This window comes from Dama dama, chromosome 9 (assembly GCF_033118175.1).
Source record: "Dama dama isolate Ldn47 chromosome 9, ASM3311817v1, whole genome shotgun sequence".
Taxonomy (NCBI): Eukaryota; Metazoa; Chordata; class Mammalia; order Artiodactyla; family Cervidae; genus Dama; species Dama dama.
The window spans coordinates 19,787,396-19,814,889 of NC_083689.1; the positions used below are offsets into that span (position 1 = coordinate 19,787,396).

General features: G+C 46.8%; 1 protein-coding gene across 6 annotated transcripts in view; it reads right to left on the bottom strand.

Moving 5' to 3' along the window:
* Nucleotides 1-20,351, bottom strand: part of INSR (insulin receptor) — a 142,183-nt gene extending 121,832 nt beyond the window's left edge. For 4 of the 6 annotated variants that reach the window (XM_061150405.1, XM_061150403.1, XM_061150401.1 and 1 more), the window contains exons 1-2: nt 19,841-20,350; nt 1,294-1,845 (exon numbers count right to left, since the gene is read on the bottom strand). In XM_061150405.1, coding sequence (XP_061006388.1) covers nt 1,294-1,845; nt 19,841-19,940 — 652 coding nt within the window. In that variant the 5' untranslated portion in view covers nt 19,941-20,350. Of the gene's footprint in view, nt 1-1,293; nt 1,846-19,840 lie in introns of all 6 variants that reach the window. The other 2 variants (XM_061150402.1, XM_061150404.1) reach the window with 2 other exon arrangements.
* Between the last annotated feature and the right edge of the window lie 7,143 nt (nt 20,352-27,494).

Consider the following 27,494-nt stretch of genomic DNA (forward strand, 5'->3'; position numbering starts at 1 on the left):
AAACAGACCCCCAAATCAATGATGAAGGGGTAAGTTTCTGCAGTAAATGGCCTTGAGCCCCCAACTAATTATTTGGGGGAAAATGGATACCCTTGACAAATTTTTTAATGATAATAATTAAAGTTAAGAGAAAACTTGGAGGAAAAACACTTTCATTTTATGGATAGAAAGGGACTTTCTAAGCATAAAATAATATGAGATGCATGCAAAAACTCAGGTCTGAACTCCATAAACATTTTAAGCTTCTCTGGCAACGGACAGCCAGAGTATTTTCATCACTGAACAAAAACATCTGAAAATGTAATTGGCAAAGAGTTAACAGTCTTTGCTATGAAAACCACACGCAGATTAATATTTCAAAAACCACTAAGGCACTGAAAGACAAATGGACAAAGGATATGAACAGGAAGAGAAAACCTAAATGATAAATAAACATGTTTTAAAAGGCTCAACCCTGATAGCAATCAAAGAAATGCAAATAGAAACAATGACAACACACCAGCTCCTCCCTCCAGTAAATTATGAAAGATTTTTCAAACAACACTTCAAGCTGGCCAAGGTGTTCCCTCTCAGCCAGCGCTAGGAGGAGTGCCCATTGGTACAACATTTCCGGAAAGCCATTTGGCAATCAATATCAAGAAACTTTGACCCAGAAATTTCACTTCTGGAAAACCAAAACCTGAAGGGGGAAAAAAAATGCTCAATAAAGCTTCCACACCAAAATGTTCAACCCTCTTTTTGAAAACTAGAAATAATTTAAATACCCAATGACAGGGAAAGTTAACTAAATCCAGACACAACAGAGCCACTAACGGGAAATACCCCCAGTAATCGTGGAATAAGGATGGCTGCTTTGTTTTTATCCTTTAAACATTCCTTTTTCCAAATGCATACCATGAGCAATCTTAAATCAGACAAGAAATATATTTCCTTTCTTCAACAGCAAAATCCATACTCATCTGCTCTGTCAAGCAAGAGGAACATTCAACCAGCTAGCTCAGGTGTTGGCAAAATCAGGCCCACCACTTGGTTTTGTAAATAAAGTTTTATTGAAACACAGCCATGCCCGTATATTTATTGCCCATTGTTGCCAGGTGGCTGCTTCCCCAGTCCAATAGCAGGGTTGAGTAGTTGCAATAGAGACTGTATAGACTGCAAAGTTTAAAGTTTATTTATTATCTGAGCCTTTGCAAAACAAGATTTGTCACCACTTGAGCTAGTGAACATTTCCAGCATCTTTTTAATGAATCAAATCACAAGAAATGGTTTAGAATCCAGAGAACTCTGACATACCTTTCTGGCAGTGGCTGTGTGTCCAGCACCGCTCCACAAATTGCCCGTTGATGACAGTGGCAGGGCAGTTGGTCTTGCCCTTGGCGGTGCCTGGACAAATGTCCCCACACTCCTCATTGTCATCTTTGTTCAGCACGATGTAATTATCCTCCACGGAATCCAGGATGCGAGACCAGTCAATGGTGGCCAGGTAGCAGAGTTCATTGTTCTTCTCGATGCGGACGGAACCCCGGGTGATGTTCATCAGGTTGTAGAGGCCAAGCTCCTTCAGATGAACCATCTCAAAGATGACCAACGCATAGTTAAAGAAGAGGCGCGAGCCTCGGATGACCGTGAGGTTGGGGAACAAGTCCTTCAGGCTCTCCAGTCCATAGACCCGGAAGAGCAGCAAGTAATCAGTGATCATGATGAGTTTGGGGAAACTGAGGTCTCGGAAGTCCTCAGGTCTTGTTTTGAACATCAACAGAATCTGCAAATGTCCTTCAATGACCGAGCAGTTGGCCAGCTCATGCAGCCGGGTGAGATTATTCCGGATATCCATACCGGGACACACTGGAAGTGCAAACAAGCAGAGAGCAAGACAGGTGAGCAAACACCCCATGGATGGTTTATAAGAATGAGTGGCAGGGCAGCCACGTGACCTGGGTCCTATGCCTGCTCAGAAGGGCCTTGCCCTGGGCTTAATGTTCTTTCATCCATCTTGAAATCCTTAAGCATTTTTGGGTGAGGGGGTCCCAAGATTTCATTCTGCACTGAACCCCACAGTTTCTATAGCCAGCCCCCATCAGTGGGTTTCTCTGTAAAGTGTCCATGCCTAAGTAATTACTCTCAAAAGGCAAAAAACCTGAATAATAATAATTCCTTTGGCAGTACCTGTTTAGAAACCTTAAAACCATCACATCAAATATGATGCAATGGAGACATTGGGATTACAGGGGGTTGAGTAATGCAGCAGGTGCAGAAGGGGAAAGGGGAGCCGTCCCCAGTGAGTCAATGTGAAACATCTTCAGGAAATGGATTTATGGGGATAAAGGTGCCCACATCAGAAATGGGGCAAGGAGACCTGGCTGTGTTTTGTCAATTCTCTCATTTTCCTGACTCTCCTTCCCAACCCGCCCTCCTGGCAGGCAGCCACAGTCTAATTACCTTTTATCCAAGTGTGTCAAGGGCTTCCCAGAGTCTGATCTCCCCAGTACAAACACCCTGCACACCTATTCTCCTGCAGTTGGTCTCTCCCTTGCTCTGACACCCTCTATGGCTCCCCAGCACCCTGCACTTTCCCTCTCACAGCTCTCAAGGTTCTGCCCCTCCATCCCCTGCACCATGTAAAACAGGCCTGTCCACTACTCTCCAATTACAAGAGGGTCTTCCAAACCCCACCCCTCCCATAACATGACCTATGAAGAGAAGGGAATGAAATAATGCAGACACCCAAGCAGTGACTAGCACACAGTAGGTGCTCAATTAATGTCAGCTATTTTGTTGTTGTTTATTTCTCCCAAACACATCATGGTGTCACCTCTAGGCTCTGTGCTTTCACCCCCCTAGACCAGGGCGGGCAAATATTTTCTATAAAGGTTCAGATAGTAAATACATTCTGCTTTGTGGTCAGTCTCTGTTTAGACTATTCCACTCTGTCGTTACAGCTCAAAAGCAGCCCAGAGACCACTAGCGGCTATGGCTGTGTTCCAATAAACCTTTATTATAAAAGCAGGCTGTGGGCTGGTGTTTTCCCTTGAGATGGTAGTCTGGTGACCCCTGCCTTACTCTGACAAAGTCCAACGGCACTTCTGCAACAATAGAGATGTTCTACATATGTGCTGGTCATATGGAAGCCACCGGCCATTCGTGGTTGTCAAGCACTTGAAATGTGGCTTATATAAGACTGAGGAGCTGGGTATTTGATTTCACTTTAGTTAGTATGAATGGAAATAGACATGTGCACCAAGTGGCCACTGTTCTGAATACAGTAGCTTGAGTCCCTTTGACTGTCAAAGTTCTTTACACCTTAGCTCCCTACTTTGAAATCCAGCTCATCATCCTTCAAGATCTAGTTCAGAGGCCACCTCCTCCAGGAAGGCTTCTCGGATTTCCTTTCCTCCATATACTTATTTAGATCTTTCCCTCCTCCTGTGTTCCTTATACTGGAGTTAACATTCATCAGATGTGAACTCCTTAGACAGCCTCTCCTTGCCAACACACACACACTCACTCACTCAGAGGTTGGGAGACACCATCGAGAGGACTAGGATGTCAGTTCCAACACCACACATTCATGCCACCCAAGCCTCGTCTAAGGTTCCCAGCTTCAGTCACATCAACAGCATCTACACACATAGGTCTGTCCAGACAGGTACCGCACCTTGATCCCTGTCAACAGGCTCCATCTGCACCCCACAGATGAGAAAACTCTGAGGGGCAAAGCCGGTCAGCCAAGGACATATGACCTACCAGTAACATTCAAGGTTGCCAGATTTAGCAAATAAAAATGAAGGACAGGGCTTCCCTGGTGGCTCAGTGGTAAAGAGTCCACCATCTAATGCAGGAGACACGGGTTCCATCCCTGGCACAGGATGATCCCACATGCCTTGGAGCAGCTAAGCCCCCATACACCACAGCTATTGAGCCAGTGCTCTAGAGCCCAGGAACTGCAACTACTGAAGCCCAAGCACCCTAGAGCCTGTGCTCTGCAACAAGAGAAGCCACTGCGATGAGAAGCCCTTGAACTGCAACTAGAGAGTGGCCCCCACTCACTGCAACTGGAGAAAAGCCCGAGCAGTAATGAAGACCCAGCACAGTCATAAATTAGTTAATTAAAAATTTAGAAAAAAAATGCAGAAAGCCCAGTTAAATTTGAATTTCGGATAAGCAAGGAGTACTTTTTAGGTAAGCCTGCAATGTTTGGGACATACTTATCCTTAAAAATTACTCATTGTTTATATTAAATTCAAATTTAACTTGGTGTCCTGTACTATATCTGGCAGTGTACTTAGACTTGGTCACAGGTCTGGGCTTCTCAAGCCTGAGCCTCATAACTCTATGTTACCTGCACACACACACACACACACACACACACATACACACACACACACACACTTGTGAAATTGGTGCAGATACACAAACACCATCCTTCCCAAGTTGTGGGAGAAATCAGATATGAACATGCATTCAAAGATTAACCAGCTGTTGAACATCATGGAAATGTAAATCCAAACCACAGTGAAATACCACTTCACTCCGACCAGGATGGCTAAAATTAAAAAGACAGACAATTACAATAGTTGACACAGAAGTGGAGAAATTAAAACGCTTGTACATTACTGGTGGGAATGGAAAATGGCTCAGCCGCTGTTGTGGAAAACAGTCTTGTAGCCCCTCAAAAGATTAAGCAAAGAGTTACCATATAACCCAGAAACTTCATTCCTAGGTGAAATGAAAACATAGGTCCAACCAGAAATGTGTGTACAAATGTCCATAGCATCATTATTTATGATAACCAACAAGGGAGAAACATTACATGTCCATGAAATGTAGCAAGTGCATACAGAGGAAGATTGTTCAACAATAACAGAGGAGAAAACCCTGACACTAGCTATAAAAGAGATGACCCTCGAAAACATGACGCTCAGTGAAAGAAGCCAGTCACAAAAGACCACATGTGGAATGAATCCATTTACATGAAATATCCAGAATAGCCAAATCCATAGAAAGTAGACTAGTGGTTTCAAGGGGTTCAAGAGAGGGAAATGCAGAGTGACAGATAAAAAGTATGGGATTTCTTTGGGAGGACTTATGAAAATGTTCTAAATTGATCATGTTGATGGTTGCCCAATTCTGTGAATATACTAATCTATGAAGAACCTCTACATGGTAAATTTTAAATAGGTGAATTGTATGGTATTTAATTAGCTCTCAATAAAGTTGTTGTTGAAAAATTAAATGACTATAACTACCCAGGACAACAAAGAATTGCTTTATTTTTTAATCTCCAATGACTCCAACTCAAGTCATTAAAGCCGTAGTGGTGGTGGTCATTGTTTAGTTGCTCGGTCATGTCCGACTCTTTGCTACCCCATGGACTGCAGCCCACCAGGCTCCTCTGTCCATGGGATTTCCCAGGCAAGGATACTGGAGTGGATTGCCATTTCCTTCTCCTCATTTAAGCCGTATGTGTCCCTATTAGTATAAGACAATAGAGCAATTTACTGCGGGGACAGAAAATACCCAGAGGATGTTAGAAGTAGTGCCAGCAATATATGTAGGGCCCTGCACTGGTTTGTAATACCTCTGGGTGGGAAACTTAAGGATGCTTCAGGCCCTCAGTAAGTGGTACCTGACTAACCATCACTCTAGACACAGATAGGGAAGGACCACGGGATCAGGGGAGGAGGGCAGTCCTGGTGACAGCCAACACACTCACTATGTGAAGCACCTGGCCATGTTCTGGCAGACACGCTCTCTCTCTGTTTATTAAATTATTTACTTGATTTTTGGTTACATTCCGTCTTCACTGCTTTGCACGGGCTTTTTCTAGTTGTGGTGACCAGGGGCTACTCTCTAGTTGCAGTGCTCAGGCTTCTCATTGCGGTGGCTTCTATTGTTGCAGACACAGACTTAGGCCCACGGGCTCAGTAGTTGCAGCTCTGAGGCTCTAAAGCTGGGGCTCTGTAATTGTGGCACTCGAGCTTAGTTGCCCTGGGGCATGTGAAATCTTCCCAGACCAGGGATCGAACCCGTATTCCCTGCACTGGCAGGCGGATTCTTATCTACTATACCACTAGGGAAGTCCTCTCTTGATGAATTCTAAAACTAATCCCAGAGGAAGTAGATAAACAAAATGGTCCATGCTTATTTTTGTGGTGAGCAAAATTCAAGATTCACACAGAATGAGTTGTAAGGGGTAACTGAGATTTCAATCCAGCAATTAAAGGCAAAGTTTATGCTGTAACTATGTTACAGTTTCTCCACTTCTGTTTTATCAAAAACATACCTAATGAAGAAGCAGGTGAATGTGACTTAAATAGGAAACAATGAAATAATGTCCATGAGGTGACAACCTGGAGGAAGCTTGCTAAAGATGGTTTTCTTCGTTCACTCCTGCAGCACCTATCTGCTGAAAACCTGTTTCCACTGTTCCAAGGACTGGAAGTGCTTAAAAGAATAGGATACAGGCTGCCCTGGGTCTCAGAGACTATAGTTGCTATTAACTACTCAAATCAACTGAAGGTATAACTGAGGAGGATATCTCAGTTAGTTAAAGACAGCATCAAAGGCTAGAAGAAATCATAAAAAAACAAGCTACTTGACTAAGCCCAGGACAGTCAAGGAGGGCTTCCCAGAGGAGGTGACACCAGGACTAAAACCTACACAAACAGAGCAATAAGAATTATTCTGTTCTGCCTACTTCATTGGAAGGTCAAGAGTGACAGCAAGCTACAGCCCATCACTATAGGTCACCAGGGTGTGTAGGGTCTAAAATAGCCTTCTCTGATAAAAACATGATAGAATTTTAAATTTTATCTAAAAAAGTAAAAAAGAAACACTGAATTAAATATACTTAATCCAATGTATCAAAAAATTTCACTTCAACATGTAAGCAATACTAAAAAAAAAAAAACTACAAGATTTTTTTCACATTATGCCTCCCAAATGCCATGTGTATTACACACTTGCAACATGTCTCAATTTAGATGCTAAATTTTGATCAGAAATACTCAGTCAGTATATGCATATTCCACAAAATGAATAATTGAAAATGTAGGGTTCTTTGTATCCCCCTAAAAAACAGTTGTTCAATAACAGAATCAAGTACTGATTTTCTGACATTTCAATCAACTAAAGTTAAACAAGGCTTTATGTTTACATTTTTCACATTTATGTTTCAGTGAATTAAAGTTTGTTGTTGTTCAGTCTAAGTCACATCTGACTCTTTTTGACCCCATGGACTGTAGCACACTAGGCTTCCCTGTCCTCCACTATCTCCCTGAATTTTCTCAAACTCATGTCTATCGAGTCAGTGATGCCATCCAACCATCTCTTCCTCTGTCGCCTCCTTCTCCTTTTGCCTTCAATCTTTTCTAGCATCAGGGTCTTTTCCAATGAGTTGGCTCTTCGCATCAGGTGGCCAAAGTACTAGAGCTTCAGCATCACTCCTTCCAGTGAATGTTCAGGACTGATTTCCTTTAGGATTGACTGGTTGGATCTCCTTGCTCTCCAAGGGACTCTCAAGAGTCTTCTCCAGCACCACAGTTCAAAAGCATCAATTCTCAGCCCTCGTCATGGTCCAACTCTCAACCATAGCTTTGACTATACAGACTATTAACGTAAAAACCTATTTGAACAATTTCAAGAGCACCATGTGGATAGTGGCCACCATATTGGATAGTGCAACTGTAGACTGTTTCCATCAAAGCAGACAGTACTAGTCTTGAAGTTCCCCTCTTGGCCAGAAGAATCTATGAATTTCGCAGTTGGAGAGAAGACAGATACAAGAGCCATCTTGGAAAGTGTCCCCTCTCCCCTGGCTTTCTCTTCACCATGAAAACAGCAAATAAATACTGAGGATCTGGGAGGGAGATGTCTAGAAGATTCTGAAACTTCTTTACAAGGCTAAGAGTTATACTTTTTGCTTTCAAGCCTGTACGTTCTTCAAACATTCTTCAAATGCTCCCTTGTGGCCTCTTCTGGGGCCACACGTTCCTCTCTGCATTCTTTCCAGTCTTAACACTGCTTCTTCCAAAATTCAGGAGTCCTGGCCAACAAGTCTTGGGTTCAGGTGTCAGGCCACCACGCACACCAGTTTCAGGGCCCACTAGAAACCCAACAGACCTGGGAACTTCCTAGTTCCCAGTGGTCCAGTTGTCCAGTGGCTAAGTAGTCCAGTGGCTAAGACTCCACACTCCCAATCCAGGGGGCCTGGGTTCCATCCCCGATCAGGGAACTAGATCCCACACACCACAACTGAGAGTTCACATGCCGCAAGTGAAGATCCTGAGTGCTTCAACAAAGATGGAATATCCTGTGTGGCACAACTAAGAGCTGGTTAGCCAAAATAAACAGGCAATTTTTTAAAAAAGAGAGAGAGAGAAACCCAACAGATCTGGCCTCCCACTCCAGCATGGGCCCCTGCCAACAGTATAATCCTGAGTCATATATTTAATCTCTGTGTGCCTCAGTTTCCTCATCTATGAATGTTGATAAGCACGTGATGATGGGTAGGAAGAATAGAGGAGAACCAGTGTCCGGCCACGTACGTACACATATCAGTTCTTCAGTCCAAGCTACTTTGAACCAATTCCCAGATTTATTCCCTTCAGAAATTAGAACTTGGGCACACTGAGGTGCCAGATATCCTTATGAGTCTCCACCTGCCTGCTCTTAAGACTGGCTCTTAAAACTGACTTCAGCCAGAACCTAGACAGCATATTAAAAAACAGAGACATCACTTTGCTGACAAAGGTCTATATCATCAAAGCTATGGTTTTTCCAGTAGTCATGTACAGATATGAGAGTTGGACCATAAAGAAGGTTGAATGCCAAAGAATTGATGCTTTTGAATTGTGGTGCTGGAGAAGACTCTTGAGAGTCCCTTGGACTACAAGGAGATCCAACCAGTTAATTCTTAAGGAGATCAACCCTGACTATTCACTGGAAGCACTGATGCTAAAGCTGAAGCGCCAATACTTTGTCCACCTCTTGCAGAGAGTTGACTTATTGGAAAATACCCTGATGCTGGGAAAGATTGAGGGCAGGAGGAAAAGGGGATGACAGGGGATGAGATGGTTGGACAGCATCACCGATTCAATGGACATGAACTCGGGCGAACTCCAGGAGATGGTGAGGGACAGAGAAGCCTGGTGCGCTGCAGTCTGTGGGGTCTCAAAGAATTGAACGTGACTTGGCAACGGAACAACAACAACGAAAGTGTGTGAGGTGGGTTCTGCTGGAAATGGCTGGTCACAGAAGGGCAGTAAATACCCTGAGGTGTGAGATGCACAAGATTGGGGTCTGGGCAACAGGCAAACTGTCACCAAGACAGATTTCCTCAAAGAGGAAAGAAACTGAGGCTCAGAAAAAAACATGTCCTCCTCAAGGTCACCAAGCCAGAAGGAGACAGAGCTGGGATTTAAACCCAGCATATTAGTCTACTGTGCCATCCCTAACAAACGACCACAGACCAGGTGGCTTAAACAAGAGGAATTTATTTTCTCCCAATTCTGGAGGCCAGAAGTCCGACATTAAGGTGTCAGCAGAATGGATTCTTTCTGAAGCCTCTCTCCTTGGCTTGTAGACTGCGTCTTTGCCCTGTGTCCTCACATGCTCTTCCCTCTGGGTGTGTCTGTCTTAATCTCCTTTTATAAAGACATCAGTCTTATCAGCAAATGGGCTTCCCAGGTGCCTCACTGCTAAAGAACCCGCTTGCCAGTGCAGGAGATGTGGATTTGATCCCTGGGTCAGGAAGATCCCCTGCAGGAGGAAACAGCAACCCACTCCAGTGTTCTTGCCTGGGAAATCCCATGGACAGAGGAGCCTGGCTGGCTGCAGTCCATGGGGCCACAAAGAGAAGGACATGACTGGACACATGATTAGCTTAGAGGCCATGCTGATTATCTCATTTTACCTTGACTGTCTCTTTAAAGACCCGGTCTCCAAAGACAGTCACATTCTGAGGGGTTAGAGGGTTGGGACTTCAACACATGAGTTTGTGGGGTGGGGGCGGGGGCGCGGTTACAATTCAGTACATCACACGTAGGTCCTTAGGATTCCCACACCTGTGTCCTTAGCCATCACACGGCATTTCTCAAAATATTCAGTGGAGGACTTCCCTGGTGGCTCAGTGGTAAAGAATTTGCCTGTCAATGCAGAAGGCACGGGTTCGATCCCTGATCTGGGAAGATCCCACATGCCTCAGAGCAACTAAGCCCATGTGTCACAACTACTGAACCTATGCTCTAGATCCCAGAAGTCACAACTATTGAGCCCACGGGCCACAACTGCTAAAGCCCAAGCGCCCTAGAGTCCATGCTTTGCAACAAGAGAAGCCACTGTAATGAGAAGTCTGCACACCACAACTGGAGAGTACCCCCTCTTTACCAAAACGAGCAAAAAAAAAAATGCCCACACAGCAACGAAGATCCAGCGCAGCCATAAATAAATAAATAAATAATTTTAAAAATAGAGTATTGCTTCCATTAATAAAAATTCTCTGTGGACCGTCAGAATCATCTGGAGTGTTGGGGGCGGGTGGTGTATGTTAAAATGCAGATTCTTAGGCCCAGCTCTGGACCAAATGAATCAATGTCTCTAGGAGCCCAGCCCATGAATCTGCATTTTAAATGAGGTCCCCAAGCATATGACAGGGACTCACGTAGGACAAACATACCGTCTACCCAACCTGGGTCACCTTTCCAGCCCCACCTGTTCATCTGAGCACTCTGTTCCAGGATCAATACCATTAGGTGCCTTCTTTGGGGTTGGGGTTGTTCATTGTTGTTTTGTTTTTTAATTTACTTGGCTCCACCCCACCTTAGTCACAGCACATGTGAGCTTTAGCTGTGGCACGTGGAAACTAGTTCCCTGACCAAGGATCAAACCTGGGACCCCTGCATTGGGAGGTCAGAGTCTTAACCACTGGACCACCAGGGAAGTCCCTCCTCCTTCTGAGGCCACCAGTCCTATTAGTTTAGGACTGTCCTCTTATGACCTCATTTAACCTTAATTACCTCCTAAAAGCTCTCTCTCCAAATATAGCCACATTGAGGAGTTAAGGTTTCAACCAATGAGTGGGGAGCGGGGAGGTGGCAATTCAGACCACAACAGTTCTTTTCCCCTCCTTTCCAGGACCTGCCTACTCCAGGACAGACTGCTTTCTACTTTAGACAAACATGCATCAAGCCCTTCTCTGATCCACACTTAGAGTACGGTTTCATTTACCGTGTAGTCAGCGTTTCACTAGAACGCATCTCCACTGAGCAGACCAGTGTCTGTGGGGACCCAGACAGATACACCCAGTCTGTGCGGAAAGGGAAGGAGAACAGGGTGGGCGATGAAGCCAGAGAGGGGAGGAAGGAGGCCTCTGACCCAGTTCCATGAGGAAAAAGTAGGAATCCACGGGGGAAAAGAAGGAAGAAAGGTCCTTGGGGCACAGGAAGCAAACGCAAGCCCATAAAGAAGAGAGAACCCCAAGGAAGTGCAGTCATGAAGTCAGGAACTGAGACCACACTCTGCCCAGCTAAGGCCAGGCTCAATCGCCAGGGGGATGGGTTGATTGAGCTGGCAGCTGTAGACGGACGGAAGCAGCAAGTAGAAAAGTCTCTTTGGTAGGAGGGGAGAGAAGGTACTGGACAGGGCACTCTGGAACCACCTCTGTGGCTTGGCCTAGTGGGCCTGTCATGGGGTGGGTGGGTGCAAAAGGAAACAGACAAGACCACAGAGTCATCTAAGGAACCAGCATCAGTGGGGACTCGGTCCCCAGGGAGATGGGGTGGGGGCGGGGGGTGAGGCACCATTGTTGATGAACCTGGAGAGGGCCAGATAGAACCAGTGGCAAGGACAGCAGGCTCAGACTGGCGCACAATGAGTCTGGGGGGGACCTTTGGGATGCTCTGGGATGTGGATCCAGTGGGTGTTCGGAGCTTGGGGAGAGGGGTGGATGCAGGCAGAAGTGATAACAGTATGTGATAAAACCAGGAGGATAAAAGGATGGAAGGGGTATGGGAGGTCTGCAGAGCACAGTATTTAAGACCAGGGAACCAGAGAGAGGACCAAAGACCCACAGTCACCCTGACACCCGTATCTTCCACAAGCTTCTCTGAAAGCTCCAGAACAGCTAGGCTAAATCCCTCCAGTCAATTCCATACCTCTGTATAGACCACCTCAAGGACATCACCCATCAAACCACAAGATTACAAGGGGCTTCCATGCCATTTCAAGAGTCCTGCCTCCTGTATACAGATGATGCCACAAAAGACACCAGAAAAAATACCAAGAGAAGTCTTGGGACTTTCTTGGAATCAGCCTGCCAATGCAGGGGACCCAGATTTATCCCTGGTCCGGGAAGATCCCACGTGCCGTGCAGCAACTACTGAACCTGAGGGTTGCAACTGCAGAAGCTTGCATACCCCAGAGCCTGTGCTCCGCAACTAGAGAAGCTGCTTCGATGAGAGGTCAGCGCACTGCAACTAGAGAGTAGCCCACATGCAACAATGAAGACCCAGTGCAGTCAAAAATAAATAACAAATTTTTCAAAAAGAAAACCAAGGGAAGTCTTGCAACAACAACAAGGACAAAAAAAGTAGCAGATGTCTTCAATACCGTGTAACTGAATATAATTAGGAAGAAAAGTCTCAGTGAGAATTTATCCGTTTTCTGACCTCCTGCAAGGAAACAGATGAGCAACTAGAAGTCACAGACAGGCCATCAGAAAACAGGGGGCGCCCTGCTTTCTTTATCCCTATGTGTCCAACCACTACCTTTTCCCACACTCTTAATATAAAACACAGTTTTTCGAAAGTACCTACGTTTTCCACCTTCTCACAAAGGCATGGGAGAGAAGCAAGCACCTCCTGGTAACAGCCTGCTCTTCCTGAACATGGAACAGAAGGTACCTTCTCATCCTGATGGGGCACCATCCCCTGAACGAATTGAAAGAAAGGCTCCGATTTGACATCAAATTTTAATCCTCATCAGTCTGCCTTGAACTCCAACTGGAACTCATAGCCAGTCTGCACTGGGCAACACAGAACGAACCTCACGCTGCTGGAAACAAAATACTTTTCTAGAAGCCCCGACAGCCACTGGGGAATGGCTCAGCGCCGGGGTCAGCAGAACACAGGTGGACCTCCCTGCTCCTTGAAACACAGGCCAGGGGCCCTCTGCCATCTCTCCTCTCTCAAGGGCTTCCCAGCTGGCTCAGTGGTAAAGAATCCACCTGCCAATGCAGGAGATGCGGGTTTGATCCCCGGGTCAGGAAGATCCCCTGGAGGAGGAAATGGCAACCCACTCCAGGATTCTTGCCTGGGAAATCCCACGGACAGAGGAGCCTAGTGGGCTACAGTCCATGGGGTTGCAAAGAGTTGGACACGATGGAGTGACTGAACAACAAATGTGCACATATATAGAACTGAATTACTTTGCTGTACACGGAAACTAACACAGCATTGTGAACCAAGTATACTTCAATTAAAAAAATTTTAAGGATGTTGTAATCCTTGGGGATTTATGAATCCACAACAGGAGAGATGCAACGAGAAGGCAAGATGTCACCTTGTTTGATCTGAGCTGGAACATGCCTGTCAGATGATCCCAATTTTTTGCCACCTGTGCCTCCTGGTGCATGGTCAGGAGTAACCATTAAAGCTCTGAGTATTTATTTTGGAATTACAAATGTGCTGTACTGTGCTTAGTCACTCAGTTGTGTCTGACTCTTTGCGACCCCATGGACTATAGCCCGCCAGGCTCCTCTGTCCATGGAGATTCTCCAGACAAGAATACTGGAGTGGGTTGCCATGCCCTCCTCCATATCTTCCCAACTCAGGGATTGAACCCAGGTCTCCCACATTGCAGGTGGATTCTTTACCATCTGAGCCACCAGGGAAGCCAAATAAATGTTCACAAACAGTTGAATTCACAAATATGGAATCCAGAAAAAATGAGAATCTTATGAGTACTGAAGTTTTCAAGCTTAAGACTATTGACTCAATTATAGGATACTTATTAAAAATATTTATTCATTTATTTGGCTGCCCTGGGTCTTAATTGTGGCTTGTGGGATGTTTGGTTACAGCATGCAGGATCTTAAGTCCCTGACCAGGGATCAAACCTAGGCCCCTTGCACTGGGACTATGGAGTCTTAGACACTGGACCACCAGGGAAGTCACAGGAATTAAGACACTTTTAAAAGTCTAGCGAAAACTATAGGGATGCCAAGTGTTGCCAGGGATTTGAGGTAGGGATGGCATAATGATAAAGGGGTGGCTAGAAGGAGTTTGGGTGGTGGTAGATGGGACACTTCTGTGTCCTAACTATGGGGACAGCTACACAATTCTACGCAGGGGTTAAAATGCAAAAACTGTACACACACACAAAAAGTCAGATTTACTGTACCACCATTTTAATAATAAAAATATTTAAAGATCCACACCAAACAGGGACTTCCCTGGAGGTCCACTGGTTAAGAATCTGCCTTCCAGTGCAGGGGATGCAGGTTTGATCCCTGGTCGGGAGAACTAAGATTCCACATGCTGCTGGCCAACCATGCCCATGTGCCACAACCACTGAACCACCCGGCTCTGGAGCCCACCTGCCACAACTAGAGAGAAGCCCATACACCACAACTAAGACCTGTAGCAGCCAAATAAATAAATAAATATTTAAAACAAAACAAAAAGATACACACCAAAATACCACACGCCCCTGTGTATGTGTGTGTGGTGTGCATGTGTGCATGTATAAGCTCAGTCATATCTGACTCTTTGTGACCCCAGGGGACTGTAACCCGCCAGGCTCCTCTGTCCGTGGGATTATCTAGGCAAGAATACTGGAGTAGGTTGCCATTTCCTTCTCCAGGGCATCTTCTGGACCCAGGGATCAAACCTGTGTCTCCTGCATTGGCAGGTGCATTCTTTGCCACTGAGCCACCTGGGAAGTCCAAACAAAGCATAGTCATCTCCCAAGACAGAAACACAATGGTTTTAGGGGCGAAAGGGAACTTTTATTTTTCCCCCTCTAAACTTGTGCAATTTTTTTTTTGCAATGAGAAGGCAGTTATTATTTTAATTTAAAAACCATAAATATGGTCCAATTGCAAAACATAAACCAAGTCACTCCCACTGTGTTCTTCATAGAAATTTACATAAGGGGTTCTCAAGAGGCCCCTCAAGTGGTATCTCCCTGCAGATACCACTTTCTCTGGCACTAGAGACAGGGCGGATAGCACAGAGTCCTCATTCAATACCAAGAAGACCGTTTAAACAAATAAATCCAAAGATCTCTCACACACACACACACCCAAAGAAGGAACATCAGTTATTTTCTCACCATCAGAACCCATACATTCAGCACAGCAAACGGTATCAGTTTCTTTAATAAGGCTTTCTCTGTAAAGGGGAAAACACGGTGTTTTTCCCGGGAACTTCATTTAACTTGATTCATTCAAAGTCGAACCAGAGACCACACAAGCTATGAGGCATGTCATAACGATCCTCGAGGAGTTTGTTCTAAATCCAGAGTCGGCAAACTTTCTCTGGAAAGGGCCCAAGTGTAAATATTGTTGGGAGCCACGCGATCGCAACCGTTCAACTCTGCCCTTAGAGCACAAAAGCAGCCTTAGAGGATGCGTGAACCGATGGGCATGGCGGCATGCCAATAAAACTTTATTTACAAAAACAGGCGTGGGCGGGCAGGGTTTGACCCCTGTTCTAAAGACTTTGACCGCATATAAATTAAAAAGTGAGCGTGAGAGAGAGAGTCAGAGTAGGGAATGGCCCTCGATGAAGACTAAAGATAATAACAGCCCGGAAAAGGAGCAGAGGAAAAGAAGAGAGAGGATGGGAGGAGCCAGGTTCAGGTGAAAACTCATCAGGAGAGGGGAGGCAAAACCCAGAGATGTCAACTAGGGTGAGGCTGCCACTGGGAGGTGAGGAAGGACTTTTGCTAGCACCATGGGCGAAGCAATGGAAACACAAGCCAGATGCTGTGGGTAGAGCAGTGGGTGAAAGGTGAGAGAGCAAGGGTGATGAGTGCCCATCAGCGGCTGGGGAAGGCTTGACAGAGGAAGGCAAAAGGTGGGTGGTGGGTAGCCAGGCCCTGGGGAATATTGAGTGTTTATAGGCTGAAAAGAAAAGGCTCCTGGGCTGATGGAGATCCCTGAACAGAGGGGAGAGAGGAGGGGACCTAAGTGGATAAGTGTCCTGCATACTAAGTCACTTCAGTCGTGTCTGACTGTTTATGACCCCATCGACTGTAGCTTGCCAGCATCTTCTGTCCATGGGATTTCCCAGGCAAGCATACTGGAGCAGGTTGCCATGCCTTCCTCCAGGGGATCTTCCTGACCCAGGGATTGAACCCACATCGCATATGTGTCTCCTGCATTGGCAGGTAGGTTCTTTACCACTAGCACCAAAAGCAGTGGTTCTCAACTCTGAGGACAGCTGGTGGTGTCTGGAGACACTTTTTGGTGGTCACGACTTGGAGAGGGGCATTGCTACAGGTCAGAGACCACAGACGGTGTGCAACATCTTAAGATACACAAGACAGCCCCCTGCAACCAAGAACCATCCAACCTCATAGATCAAGAGCACGGAAATTGAGAAGGCTATTCTAGCCAAAAAATAAAGGATGTCAACGAGGAAGTGGAGTGAGGTGGGGGCCCTCAGGGTGAGGCTCACCCCCAGTGACCTCTATGAATTTGCAGGGCAGGGTCGAGGGTCAGGTCATCAGGAAGGAAGCAAAGACTAGGAAGAACCTCATAGAACTGACCCAGAGAGCAGAAGTTCTGCTCTGAGGGTCCCAAAGTGCACCAGAAAACCCACAAGAGAAACATCAGATTCCACCCTCGAGAGGTAAGGGGGATCCAAAAGCAACATCTAGCACCTCAACTCATCAATTCACTGCCCCCGCCAAGATTCGGTTTCCACTATAATTAATCCCACTTTGCCTTCATTCTCTGACTTCGCGGTGCTTCTGGGTCATCTCGGGCCAGAGTGGGTCAACCCAAGGAGACATGGGAGGGAAAACCACTGCCCATTTCAGCCAAGCCACAGAGACTCCACAGGGGGGGGATGAAGTGGGCTGGCACATCCCACGTGATGTCGAGGATAGAGTCCTCAGTCCTTCAAAATCCCACTGATCTCCCTTGACCCCACCCCCACCCCAGACAGAATGCCACACTGCTTGCTGCTGGAGATTAACCAACAATCCGGAAAGTTCCTCGCCCCTCCCCAAACCTCCGAAGAGCATCACATGTCATTTATTTGAGAGTATTTTGTTAACCTTTATACCACAGGAGTTGGGGCGGGGAGGCTCAGAGTCCCAAGAAGAACCTTCTGTTAAGAAACCTTTTATTAACAAACTGGGGTTCTCATCTCACCACTGCCACCTCATCCAAGTTCCTCACCTTCGAAATGGATAATAAACCTTGCCTCAGAGTGCTGTGGTGAGCATTAATCGAGATTATCAATGCAGAGTGTGTAGAATAGCACCTGCGGAGCCTTTGCTTATATTTGTGTTAGTTAGGTTTTATCTGGAGAATAAAGGAGACATGACCTGGACTCCTACGGAGAACAGGAAGGATAGGAGTTGAATCTAGAACAAATATTTAGGACTTCCCTGGTGGTCCAAGGGTGATGAATCCGCCTGCCAATGCTGAGGACAGGGGTTCGATCTCTGGTGCGGGAAGATCCCACGTGCTGCAGAGCAGCTAAGCCCGAGTGCCACAGCTACTAAGCCTGTGCTCTAGGGCCAGGGAGCCACAAGTATTGAGCACATGTGCCACAGCTACTGAAGCCCGCGCGTGCCCTAGGGCCCGGGCTCCACAATAAGAGAAGCCACCAGAATGAGAAGCCCGTGCACAGCAACTAGAGAGTAGCCTCGATCATCACACCTAGAGAAAAGCCCAGCACAGCAATGAAGACCTAGCACAGTCAAAATAAATAAATTTATCAAACATCTACTAGGTGTCAGGGACTGCTCTAGGCTCTGGAACTGTGGCAGTGAACAAGAGAAACATAAGCCTCTCCCTCGTGGAAACTATATACATGTAAGAAGTGGTAAATCCATCCACTGACCCCTGAAAGTGAAAGTCGTTCAGTCGTATCGGACTCTTTGGGACCCCATGGACTGTAGCCCACCAGGCTCCTCTGTCCATGAGATTCTCCAGGCAAGAACACTGAAGTGGATAGCCATTCTCCTCTCCAGGGGATCTTCCAGATCCAGGGATGAAACCCAGGTTCCTCCAGGCAGATTCTTTACCATCTGAGCCACCAGGAAAGCCAGCCCAGGCACAAATCCACCATTAATTACTAAAGCTACCAGGAACAGAGGAGCAAGGAACCACATACATATACAGGTGTGCACGCACACACAGACACACATGCGCATGGGCGTGCAAAGCCTGATACAGATCTAACAGCTGGTCTGGGTTTTTGTCTTTTTTTAAATCCACTGCTCTCCTTCCTTGGAGGAGCACCCACTGTATACCAGGCACTCGGGCGCCTGGAGACCTTGCCTAATTGGCAGAGGTGCTCCACAAACCCGGTTTGTCAACTCCAGAGCCCCCAAGTGCTTTCTCGTGCATCCCCACTCACCTACAGGCAACTCAGGAACTTCTGCTCCTTCCCTGCCCGACCCCTTCCTCATCGGGACTGATTTCCTTTTATGGAGAAATCTGAAGAAGTAACCCAACACATATTTTGAAAGCAGGGCCTCCGCCATCATGGTGGGAAACCCCAGTTATATTCTCTTCAAGGATTTTCCATCCTTGACCTGCAGCCAGAAAGACCTGCTGTCAAGCCCAGGGAAAATGCTGGGACTTGCCCCCTCTCCCCAGCCCAGGGACTCATGAGGGAGACTTGAGAAGGGAGGTGGGGGGCAGGGTGCTGGGCTGACCCCAGGTTAGAGACCTGCCCAGCCGACAGGTAAAGGGGTGGAGGAGGGAGGTTACCAGGGGCTCCTGGGGCATGGGCAGCTGGGCAGAGCCCTGGGCCCTGGCACCACCAGAGAGGTTTGTCTTCTCTCTAGCTCTGATTCTGGGGCAAGTGAATTCTGTGTCCTTCCTGAGCCTCAGTTTACGCCTCTGTGAAATGGACCAACAACAGTATCGGCCTCCACGGGCTGCGGCAGAGATCCGGAGAGTTAAGACCGGCCAGCCCAAGGCATCTGGTAACCCTAGCTATAATAATCATAAAAGCCGACATTACTGCTACTACAGTTGCGCTGTTGCCAAGGGCTAGAGCTTGCCTCTGACATCTGGAAACAGAATTCCAGAGTATAAACATGGAACTGAAGTCAGGGGTAGCCGTGGGCCTAGATACCAGAAAGAAAGGGGCGGGTTCTACAATTCCTCGCCCCCTGGGGGAGCGTCACCAAGCTGCTGGGATCCCAAGGGACCACCCTGCCTTCAGTCAGTCACTCCAAACCGTCTGTGCCCGGGGCATCTGGCTGTCCGAGAGTGTCCGATGACCCCACTTCTCGGAGGCGACCCAGAGAGGACGCGTGTCCCGTCTCTGGAGCCAGGTGGTGGGCTCGGAGAGGCCCAGACACGGGGGTTCGAGGAGCGCTCTCGGGAGAGGCGCCCGCGGAGGGGCGGGCACTAGGGCAAGGTTCCTCCAGCCCGGGGCCCGCTTGCGGGTCGTGGAGCCTCGAGCCCAAGCGGGCAAAGGCCAAGGTCAGCGGCTTCCCGCCCCCCGCGAGGCCGGAGAAACTGTCCGGGCCACCCGCCCTCCGACAGAGGACGGCACTCCGTCCACAACGGGGGGTGGTTCCATTTTGGCAAAGGGTCCTCTCCCCACCCGCGCGGCTTCCCGCCCACCCCGGGACCCCCCAGACTCACCCTCTCCAGGGTACAGGTGGCCCGCGGCGCCCACCAGCAGCGCGGCGACGACCACCATCAGCAGCACGGCTGCCGCCCCCCGCCGGCCCCCGGCGCCCATGGCTGCGGGAGCGCGGGGTGCCGAAATTTCAGAGCGCGAGGCGCTGGCCGGCGGGGTGCATGCTCCGAAGCGGCCGCCCCAGAGGCGCTGGGGGTCGCGCGTCCTTCTCTTCCACGCGGGCCGCCCAAGGTCCCGCAGCCTGCGCCCGGGAGGGCTCTAGAAACGGCCCCGGGAGGGGCGCGCGGCCTCCGCCGCTACGAATCCGGCAGTGCGGCCGGGTGGAGACGGTCCCGACTCCGGGCCCCCGCGGCCCGGGCCCCCGTCCCGACGATCTTAGGGCCCAGAGCCCCGCGCTGCGCCCCCCCTGACTCTAGGCTCTTGGCCCCGAGCGCTCCGGAGCTCCGATCTTCGGACGCGCGGACAAACGGACGTGCGGACAGGCGGGCGGGCACCTGGGCTGGCGGGTGGCGGGCGGGCGGCGGGAGCCAGGGCTGCTCGGCCCGTAAACAACGCGGCCCGTCAGCTGGGCCCCGTTCGGGCCGCGGGAAAAGGCGGCGCGGATCTGGGCTCGGAAGGGACTCGGCGCCCGGCAGAGGCCCGAGAGGGGTGGAAGGAGGACGGGCAGGGGGGAGGCGCCGCCCCGCCCGCCCGCCCGCCAGTCTCCCTATCCTGGGCCCCGCGCTGGAGGCCCCCGTCGCGCCCTAGCCGAGGGGGCGCCCCAGATCCCTGCCCAGCCCCAGTGCCCCGTACAGCCCCAGGGCTCCTGTCTCAGAGCCCGGGAGCGCCCCAGATTGACCAACTCAGCAAGTCGGATTCCGTGTTTAAAACATTTTGCTAGTTTGTTCTTCGCGGGACTTCGGAAAATTCATTTTTTTTAAATATTGCATTAAAATCTTGTTTATCGTAGTTCCTCGGCTTTTTGGTACTCCCTTAAGTGCTGCGTTCACCTCCCCCTCGTCACAGTCTGGCCAGTGAGGATGGCCCTCGAGCGCCCCAGATGTCCTACCCGAGTGCGCCGCCCGCCCAGAGCCAGGCCCCTGGGGACAGCCACGTGCACGCGCCCAGAGCCAGGCCCCTGGGGACAGCCACGTGCACGCGCCCAGAGCCAGGCCCCTGGGGACAGCCACGTGCACGCGCGTGCCGTGTGCGCTCAAGTATTCGGTAGTCTGGGCCCCTGCGCACGATGCGTGGTTCAAGGTGGAGAAATGACCCCTTGGAGAAAGTGTAGAAACTCTCAAAAAAAAAAAAAAAAGTGCAAACCAGGCGCTGGAAATCTTGTGTGGGACACAGGTGGACACACCCCATTTTCAATACGCAGACCCAGAGTCCATGTGTGTTTGAATGTCGGTCACACGACTGCGGCCACCCCGCCTTGCCAAAGAGGGGCCTTAAGTACAGAAAAGCCAGAACCGAGTGAGAATCTGGTCCCTCCACTTAGGATTTCCGGTGCGGCCTTGAATGAGTAATTTTACTCTCTCTCGATGGGCCTCATCTGTATGATGCATGTAAGGATACCTGCAGGTCAGATTTGGTGAGTTGTAAGGGGTTCCCAGGTGGCTCAGTGCTAAAGAATTTGCCCACCAATGCAGGAGATGCAGGTTCGATCCCTGGGTCAAGAAGATCCCCTGGAGGAGGAAATGGCAACCCACTCCAGTATTCTTGCCTGGGAAACCCCATGGATAGAGGAGCCTGGCAAGCTACAGTCCATGGAGTCGCAAAGAGTTTGACATGACTGAGCTGGTATGCGTACACACACACAAACACACACACAGACACACGACTGAGCACGCATGCGCATGCACACACACAGTCTCACAGGGGAAATAAAGCATGCCAAAGCACCCAGCACAATGGTTGGCTGAAGGCATTCATTCTTTCTTTCATCTATTAAACAAATATTAGTTTGCCAGTAGCTGGGCCCACTGTTCTTCTAACTCAAATCTATTCCTGCCTCCCCGTCCCTCTGGTGTCTGGCTCCACTTGTCTGTTCCGATGAGCCTTCCCTGACCACACTTTGCAAACACTCCCTCTCCCTTGCTCCATCTGCTCCTGTTCCGGACAACACACTGGTGTCTTGAAATTCTGACTTATTGTATGTATTCACCCCTTCCCAGGAAGGCAGAAATCCTGTCCATCATGTTCAGTATTTTACACCCAGTGACTGACATATCCATTGCTTAATAAATATTTGTTGAGTGGAAAAATCAACATGCAGTAAGCAGTGGGGATTTGCAGGGAGCCAAATAAATACCATTCATTTCCTTGTAGACCTCACAACCCAGCATGGGGAGAAAGCCATTAAGTTACACATCAGATGTTTTATAAGGTGGGGCGGGGAGAGGCAGAGGATTCTCCAAAGAGGTGATTTTGAACTGAAATCTGAGGAGGCAGAGCCAGCCCAGGGAAGCATCAAGAAAGTGTTCCAGGTGGAGGGAACAGCATGTGCAAAGGCCCAGAGGACAGGCCAGGGTCCTCACAGCTGAGCCAGGCACTGTAGCTGGAGCAAAGAAAGAAAAGAGGGAGGCTGGGCTGGTAGGCGAGACTAGAAGGGATATACCATGTAAGGGTTGTCATCAACACACCCTTTATCCTAAAAGCAACAGGGATGCATTAAAGGGTTTATACCGAAGGGTCGGCTTCCCTGGTGGCTCAGACAATAAAGAATCTGCCTGCAATGTAGGAGACCCAGGTTGGATCCCTGGGTCAGGAAGATCCCCTGGAGAAGGGAATGGCTACCCACTCCAGTATTCTTGCCTGGAAAATCCCGTGGACAGAGGAGGCAGGCGTGCTACAGTCCATGGGGTCGCAAAGAATCGGACACAACTGAGCAACTGAACTGAACTGATTGAAAAGCCACCAACAATTTCAGGCAGGTGGCATTTGCTAAAATTCCAAGGGACATACTGCCCTCTGGAAATCCTTCAGGATGCAAGACCTCCACATAAAGTTAGGCATAAAGTCAAAAGAATCATTATAGTTGTGACTTATTGGGAGAAAATGAAGACACCTTCACTTCCAGGGGAAAAAAAAAAAAAAAAAACTCATTATTTCTTCTATAAGCTACCTCCCTCCCCTGCCCCCCAAAAAATACCAGGATGTGAAAAATGAAAGTCAACCTCTGCCTTTTCTTAAAAGCACTGGAGTGGAAGTAGAAAAATCACCATTTGCTAATCTCCAAAATAATTGATTCTGGCAAGAGCCATCTATGAACGCTAAAAGTGATGGTTGGAAGCTTGAAAAGTAATGGGGTATTTCTATGGTCTGCAAGTATCTCTCTGCAGCATACTTGTCCAAAAAAAGAAAAATGGTAGCTTCATGGAAGAAAAACATGGCTTAACAAAATGATCAAAATTACTCCTGGATTTTCTTTTGTAATAAAATAAATTATTGGGACAGTTGGGGAAGATTGAAAAGAGTCTATCAGTTCCACAGTGATACTGTATCAATATTAATTTTGATCCTTTTACTGAAGTGATGTAACAGAATGTCCTTGGCTTTAGGTAATAAACATCAAATGAAGTATGTAGGGGTTAAGGAACATAATATCTGCAACTTACTCTCAAATGGTTCAGAAAAAAAAGAAAGAGACAGAGAAAGAACAAAGCAGGTGTGATTTTTTAAAGTGTGATAAAATTGGTAAATCTGATAAAAATGTGTATATAAGATTAATTGCACTATTTGTGCAACTTTTCTGGACGTCTGTGCAAGTGTGTACTGAGTTGCTCAGTTGTGTCTGACTCTTTGTGACCCCGTGGACTGTAGCCCACCAGGCTCCTCAGTCCATTGGATTTTCCAGGCAAGAATACTGGAGTGGGTTGCCGTTCCTTCCTCCAGGGGATCTTCCCAACCCAGGGATCCAACCCACATCTCCTAAGTCTCCTGCATTGGCAGGCAGATTCTTTACCACTGAGGAAGTCTGACATCATGTCAAAATTATTAATAAAAGCTTTAATAGTTTTGAAAAACCACTTGGGACTTTCGTTTGGCTTTGTTTATCTTAGGTTGGCTTTGGTCTGACATTTAAACACATACCATACTTGAAGACATGATGGAAAGAGAGAGATCATCTCACGGTTCATGAGTATAAACACCAAATACTGTACTTTTGTTATGCATCGAGGAGGGCTTGGAGAGACACCACCACCACCTTGCTGGGTCTTCCTTTAGCAAGTCCCTTTGGGACAATCTCCCTCAACCTTGCATTATGTTATGTTAAAGTTTTCCGTTATGTTAAAGCAGGAAGCCCAGTGTAAATCCTGACTCCTGTGTTGTCATGGAAACCTGCTTTAATAGAGTACATTTAGGAGTATAGAGGGGGAAACTACAGATGGATCTGCCTTTTAGCAGTGCAAAAACCCAGCAGCGAGAATTTACTAACAGAACCAGGCAGAAGCTTGCATGAACATGACACCCACACCAGGATCAAGTGGAACTTGGGCCAGGAGGGCAAAGATGGTTCAACACTAGGAGGTCTAGTCATCAAGATCAGCGTTTTCATAGATTTAGGGTACATGAGCATCTCTATGCTACTAAAAATGTCTTTTATGAAACTTCCCTGGTGGTTCAGTAGCTAAGACTACAAGGTCCCAATGCAGGGAGACCAGGTTCAATCCCTGTTTAGGGAACTAGATACCACATAACACAGCTAAAGATCCTGCATGCCGCAACAAAGATCAAAGGTCCAGAGTGCTGCAACTAAGACCTGGAGCAGCCAAACAAATAAATAAATACTTTTAGATGTATTTGATGAATTCCATAGCTGCTCAAAAAAGAAAGCATAAGACTCTGCAATATGGAAATTTTGTTTTATAATTGCAAAGTAGGGAACATCTCTTCAAGCACGATGCAAATCTAAAATCTAAAAATAACAAATCTGGCTATGTAAACATTGAGTTATATGAATAGTGAAATAAAATCCTGCGTAAAACCGAACTTCAGATTTTTTAAAGTGAGAAAAACATATGCAACTTAAGTGACAGATAAAGGGCATGCATTATGGCATGTTACATAATGTATAATACATAATACTAATTTTTTTCAGTGAGAAGAAAAAGTCCAAACTTTTATTTGCCAAAATAAAAATGGCAAAGGACATGAATAGGCACAAAGACAGACCACTGAAAAGAAAAGGAAAAAAAAAGATGGAACACAAAAAATATTGAAATATATAAAAGGATGTTCAACTTTCTTCATAGATAGAGATATGCCCATGTCTTTTTCAACTGAGTTTGCCAACAGTCAGGAAAATGGTAACACAATGTGAAGATTAGTGAGAATGCACGCACATAAACACTGGTATAAACACTGGTGGTCCAGGGGCTAAGACTCCATTCCTCCAATGCAGAAAGCCCAAGTTCAATCCCTGGTCAGGGAACTCAATCCCACATGCTGCAACTAGATTCTTATCTCTCAACTAAAACCCGGTGCAGCCAAATAAATATTTTTTAATGATATTAAATTTTTTATTTAAAAATTTTTTAAATTAAAAAAAAACAAACAACCAGTGTATAAATGAGTTCAGCCAACGAGGGGGGTATATTTGGCAATGGCTTTCAGCATATAAATTGCATTGATGCTTTTTCCCACTGGTCTCACCTCTAGGAAATTAGATGCTGCACAAATATTCTCCATGGGTGTAAAAAGAAGTATTCTCAAAGATAGTCATTGTAACAAAGACTGAAAGCAACCTAACTAACTTTTCCCCCAAGAAACAGCGAGACTTTTCCATTCTCCTCAAAATGCCACATCACTTCAAATATTTCAAAATGTCCTTGTCCTTTCTCTTTTCTTTCTTCTCTGATTCCACTCACATATGATTTACACTGACAAGTTGTAGTAACTTCCAGTATCTTCCTGCTTTTTCCTGGGTTTTATTTTTCCTTTGAGACTATAAAGGCAGGGTGTGAAAATTGATATAAAAACAGACATCTTATACTTACACAGCTTGATGTCTGCCTGTCCTGTTCTCATGGGGGGTTATTTCAACACTTCCACAAAGCACCGTTATTCATAAAATCTCCATGTTTGACCCTTAGTCAAATATACCCGGCTATTGTTTTTGTTTCATTTTTATCTTAGTAAAATATATATAATATAGAATTCACCATTGAAACCATCTTGAAGTGTACAATTCAGTGACATTCAGTATGATGTTGTACAACTTTTACCACTATCTTGTTCCAAATTTTTTTCATCATCCCAAACGGAAACGCCATACCCAGTAAGCAACCACTCTTCATTCTCCCTCCCCTCAGCCCCTGGCAACTGCTAATCTAATTTCTGCCTACATGGATTTGTCTATCCTGCACATTTCCTATAAATAGGATCATATATTATGTGACTTTGTGACTTCCACTACTTAGCATAATGTTCTCGAGGCTCATCCATATTGTAGCGTAGATTAGTTGTTCAGTCACTAAGTCATGTCCTACCCTTTGTGACCCCATGGACTACAGGCACCAGGCTTCACTATGTTTCACTATCTCCCGGAATTTGCTCAAATTCATGCCTGTTGAGTTGGCGATGCTATCTAAACATCTCATCCTCTGTCACCCCCTTCTCCTTTTGCCCTCAATCTTTCCCAGCATCAGGGTCTTTTCCAATGAGTTGGCTCTTCGCATCAGGTGGCCAAGGTGTTGGAACTTCAGCTTCATCATCAGTCCTTCCAAATGGATATTCAGGGTTGATTTCCTTTAGGATTGACTGGTTTGATCTCACAGCCCAAAGGATTAGTTCTTCATTTTTTTAATGGCTGAATGACATTCCATTATCAATAGATGTGGATATGGATTTTGAATCATCAGGCCCTTCCATATTCCCATTTTGCACCCACACTTGAATCCACATGTTCCAAAATCTATAGCACGACTGAACTGCAACCCATGGGAATTTTTAATATTTACTTATTTATTTATTTGGTTGTGCTGGGTCATAGTGGTGGCAAGCAAACTCTTAGTTTCACGTGGGATCTAGTTTCATGACCAGGGATTGAACCAGAGCCCCTCCACTGGGGATGCAGAATCTTAGCCACTGGACCACCAGGGAAGTCCCAGCTCCTGGGAATTTTTGGGTAATTGGTTTCTCCTGGTTTCTGATGCATTGTCCAAATTGAGGCTTCATCTTAACCAGCTTCAGAGAATTTAGATTGTGGCTGAATTTAACAAATAAAATGCTAAAGAGATGGAAAAGCTGCCGAGACAAACTGTTTGTTCGTCCTGAATGAGACAAAAAATATTAAGAGAGTACCGGCAACTAATGTGAACGTCTTACCGCTGTGATGTTTGCGTCTCTCGCCTCCTTCCTTCCTCCCAGTGTAGTTTTCAAGAAAGATGAAAGATGAGAGGGAACACATATAAAATATTTTTTATTTCTCAGAAACAGTTCCTTTCACTGTGGCAAGGTCCAGGACTCTTTCCTATTGGCTGAGAGTGACAGTTACCTGAATCTAGGTGGAAAAAATTATATAAAAATTACAATTTAAAGAAAACTGTTTTCCAGACTCACAGACATAAAAAACAGATAAGTAGTTGCCAAGGAGGACAGATGGAGTAGGAGTTGGGGATTAGCAACTGCAAACTATTACATATAGGATGGATAAATAGCTAGGTCCTACTG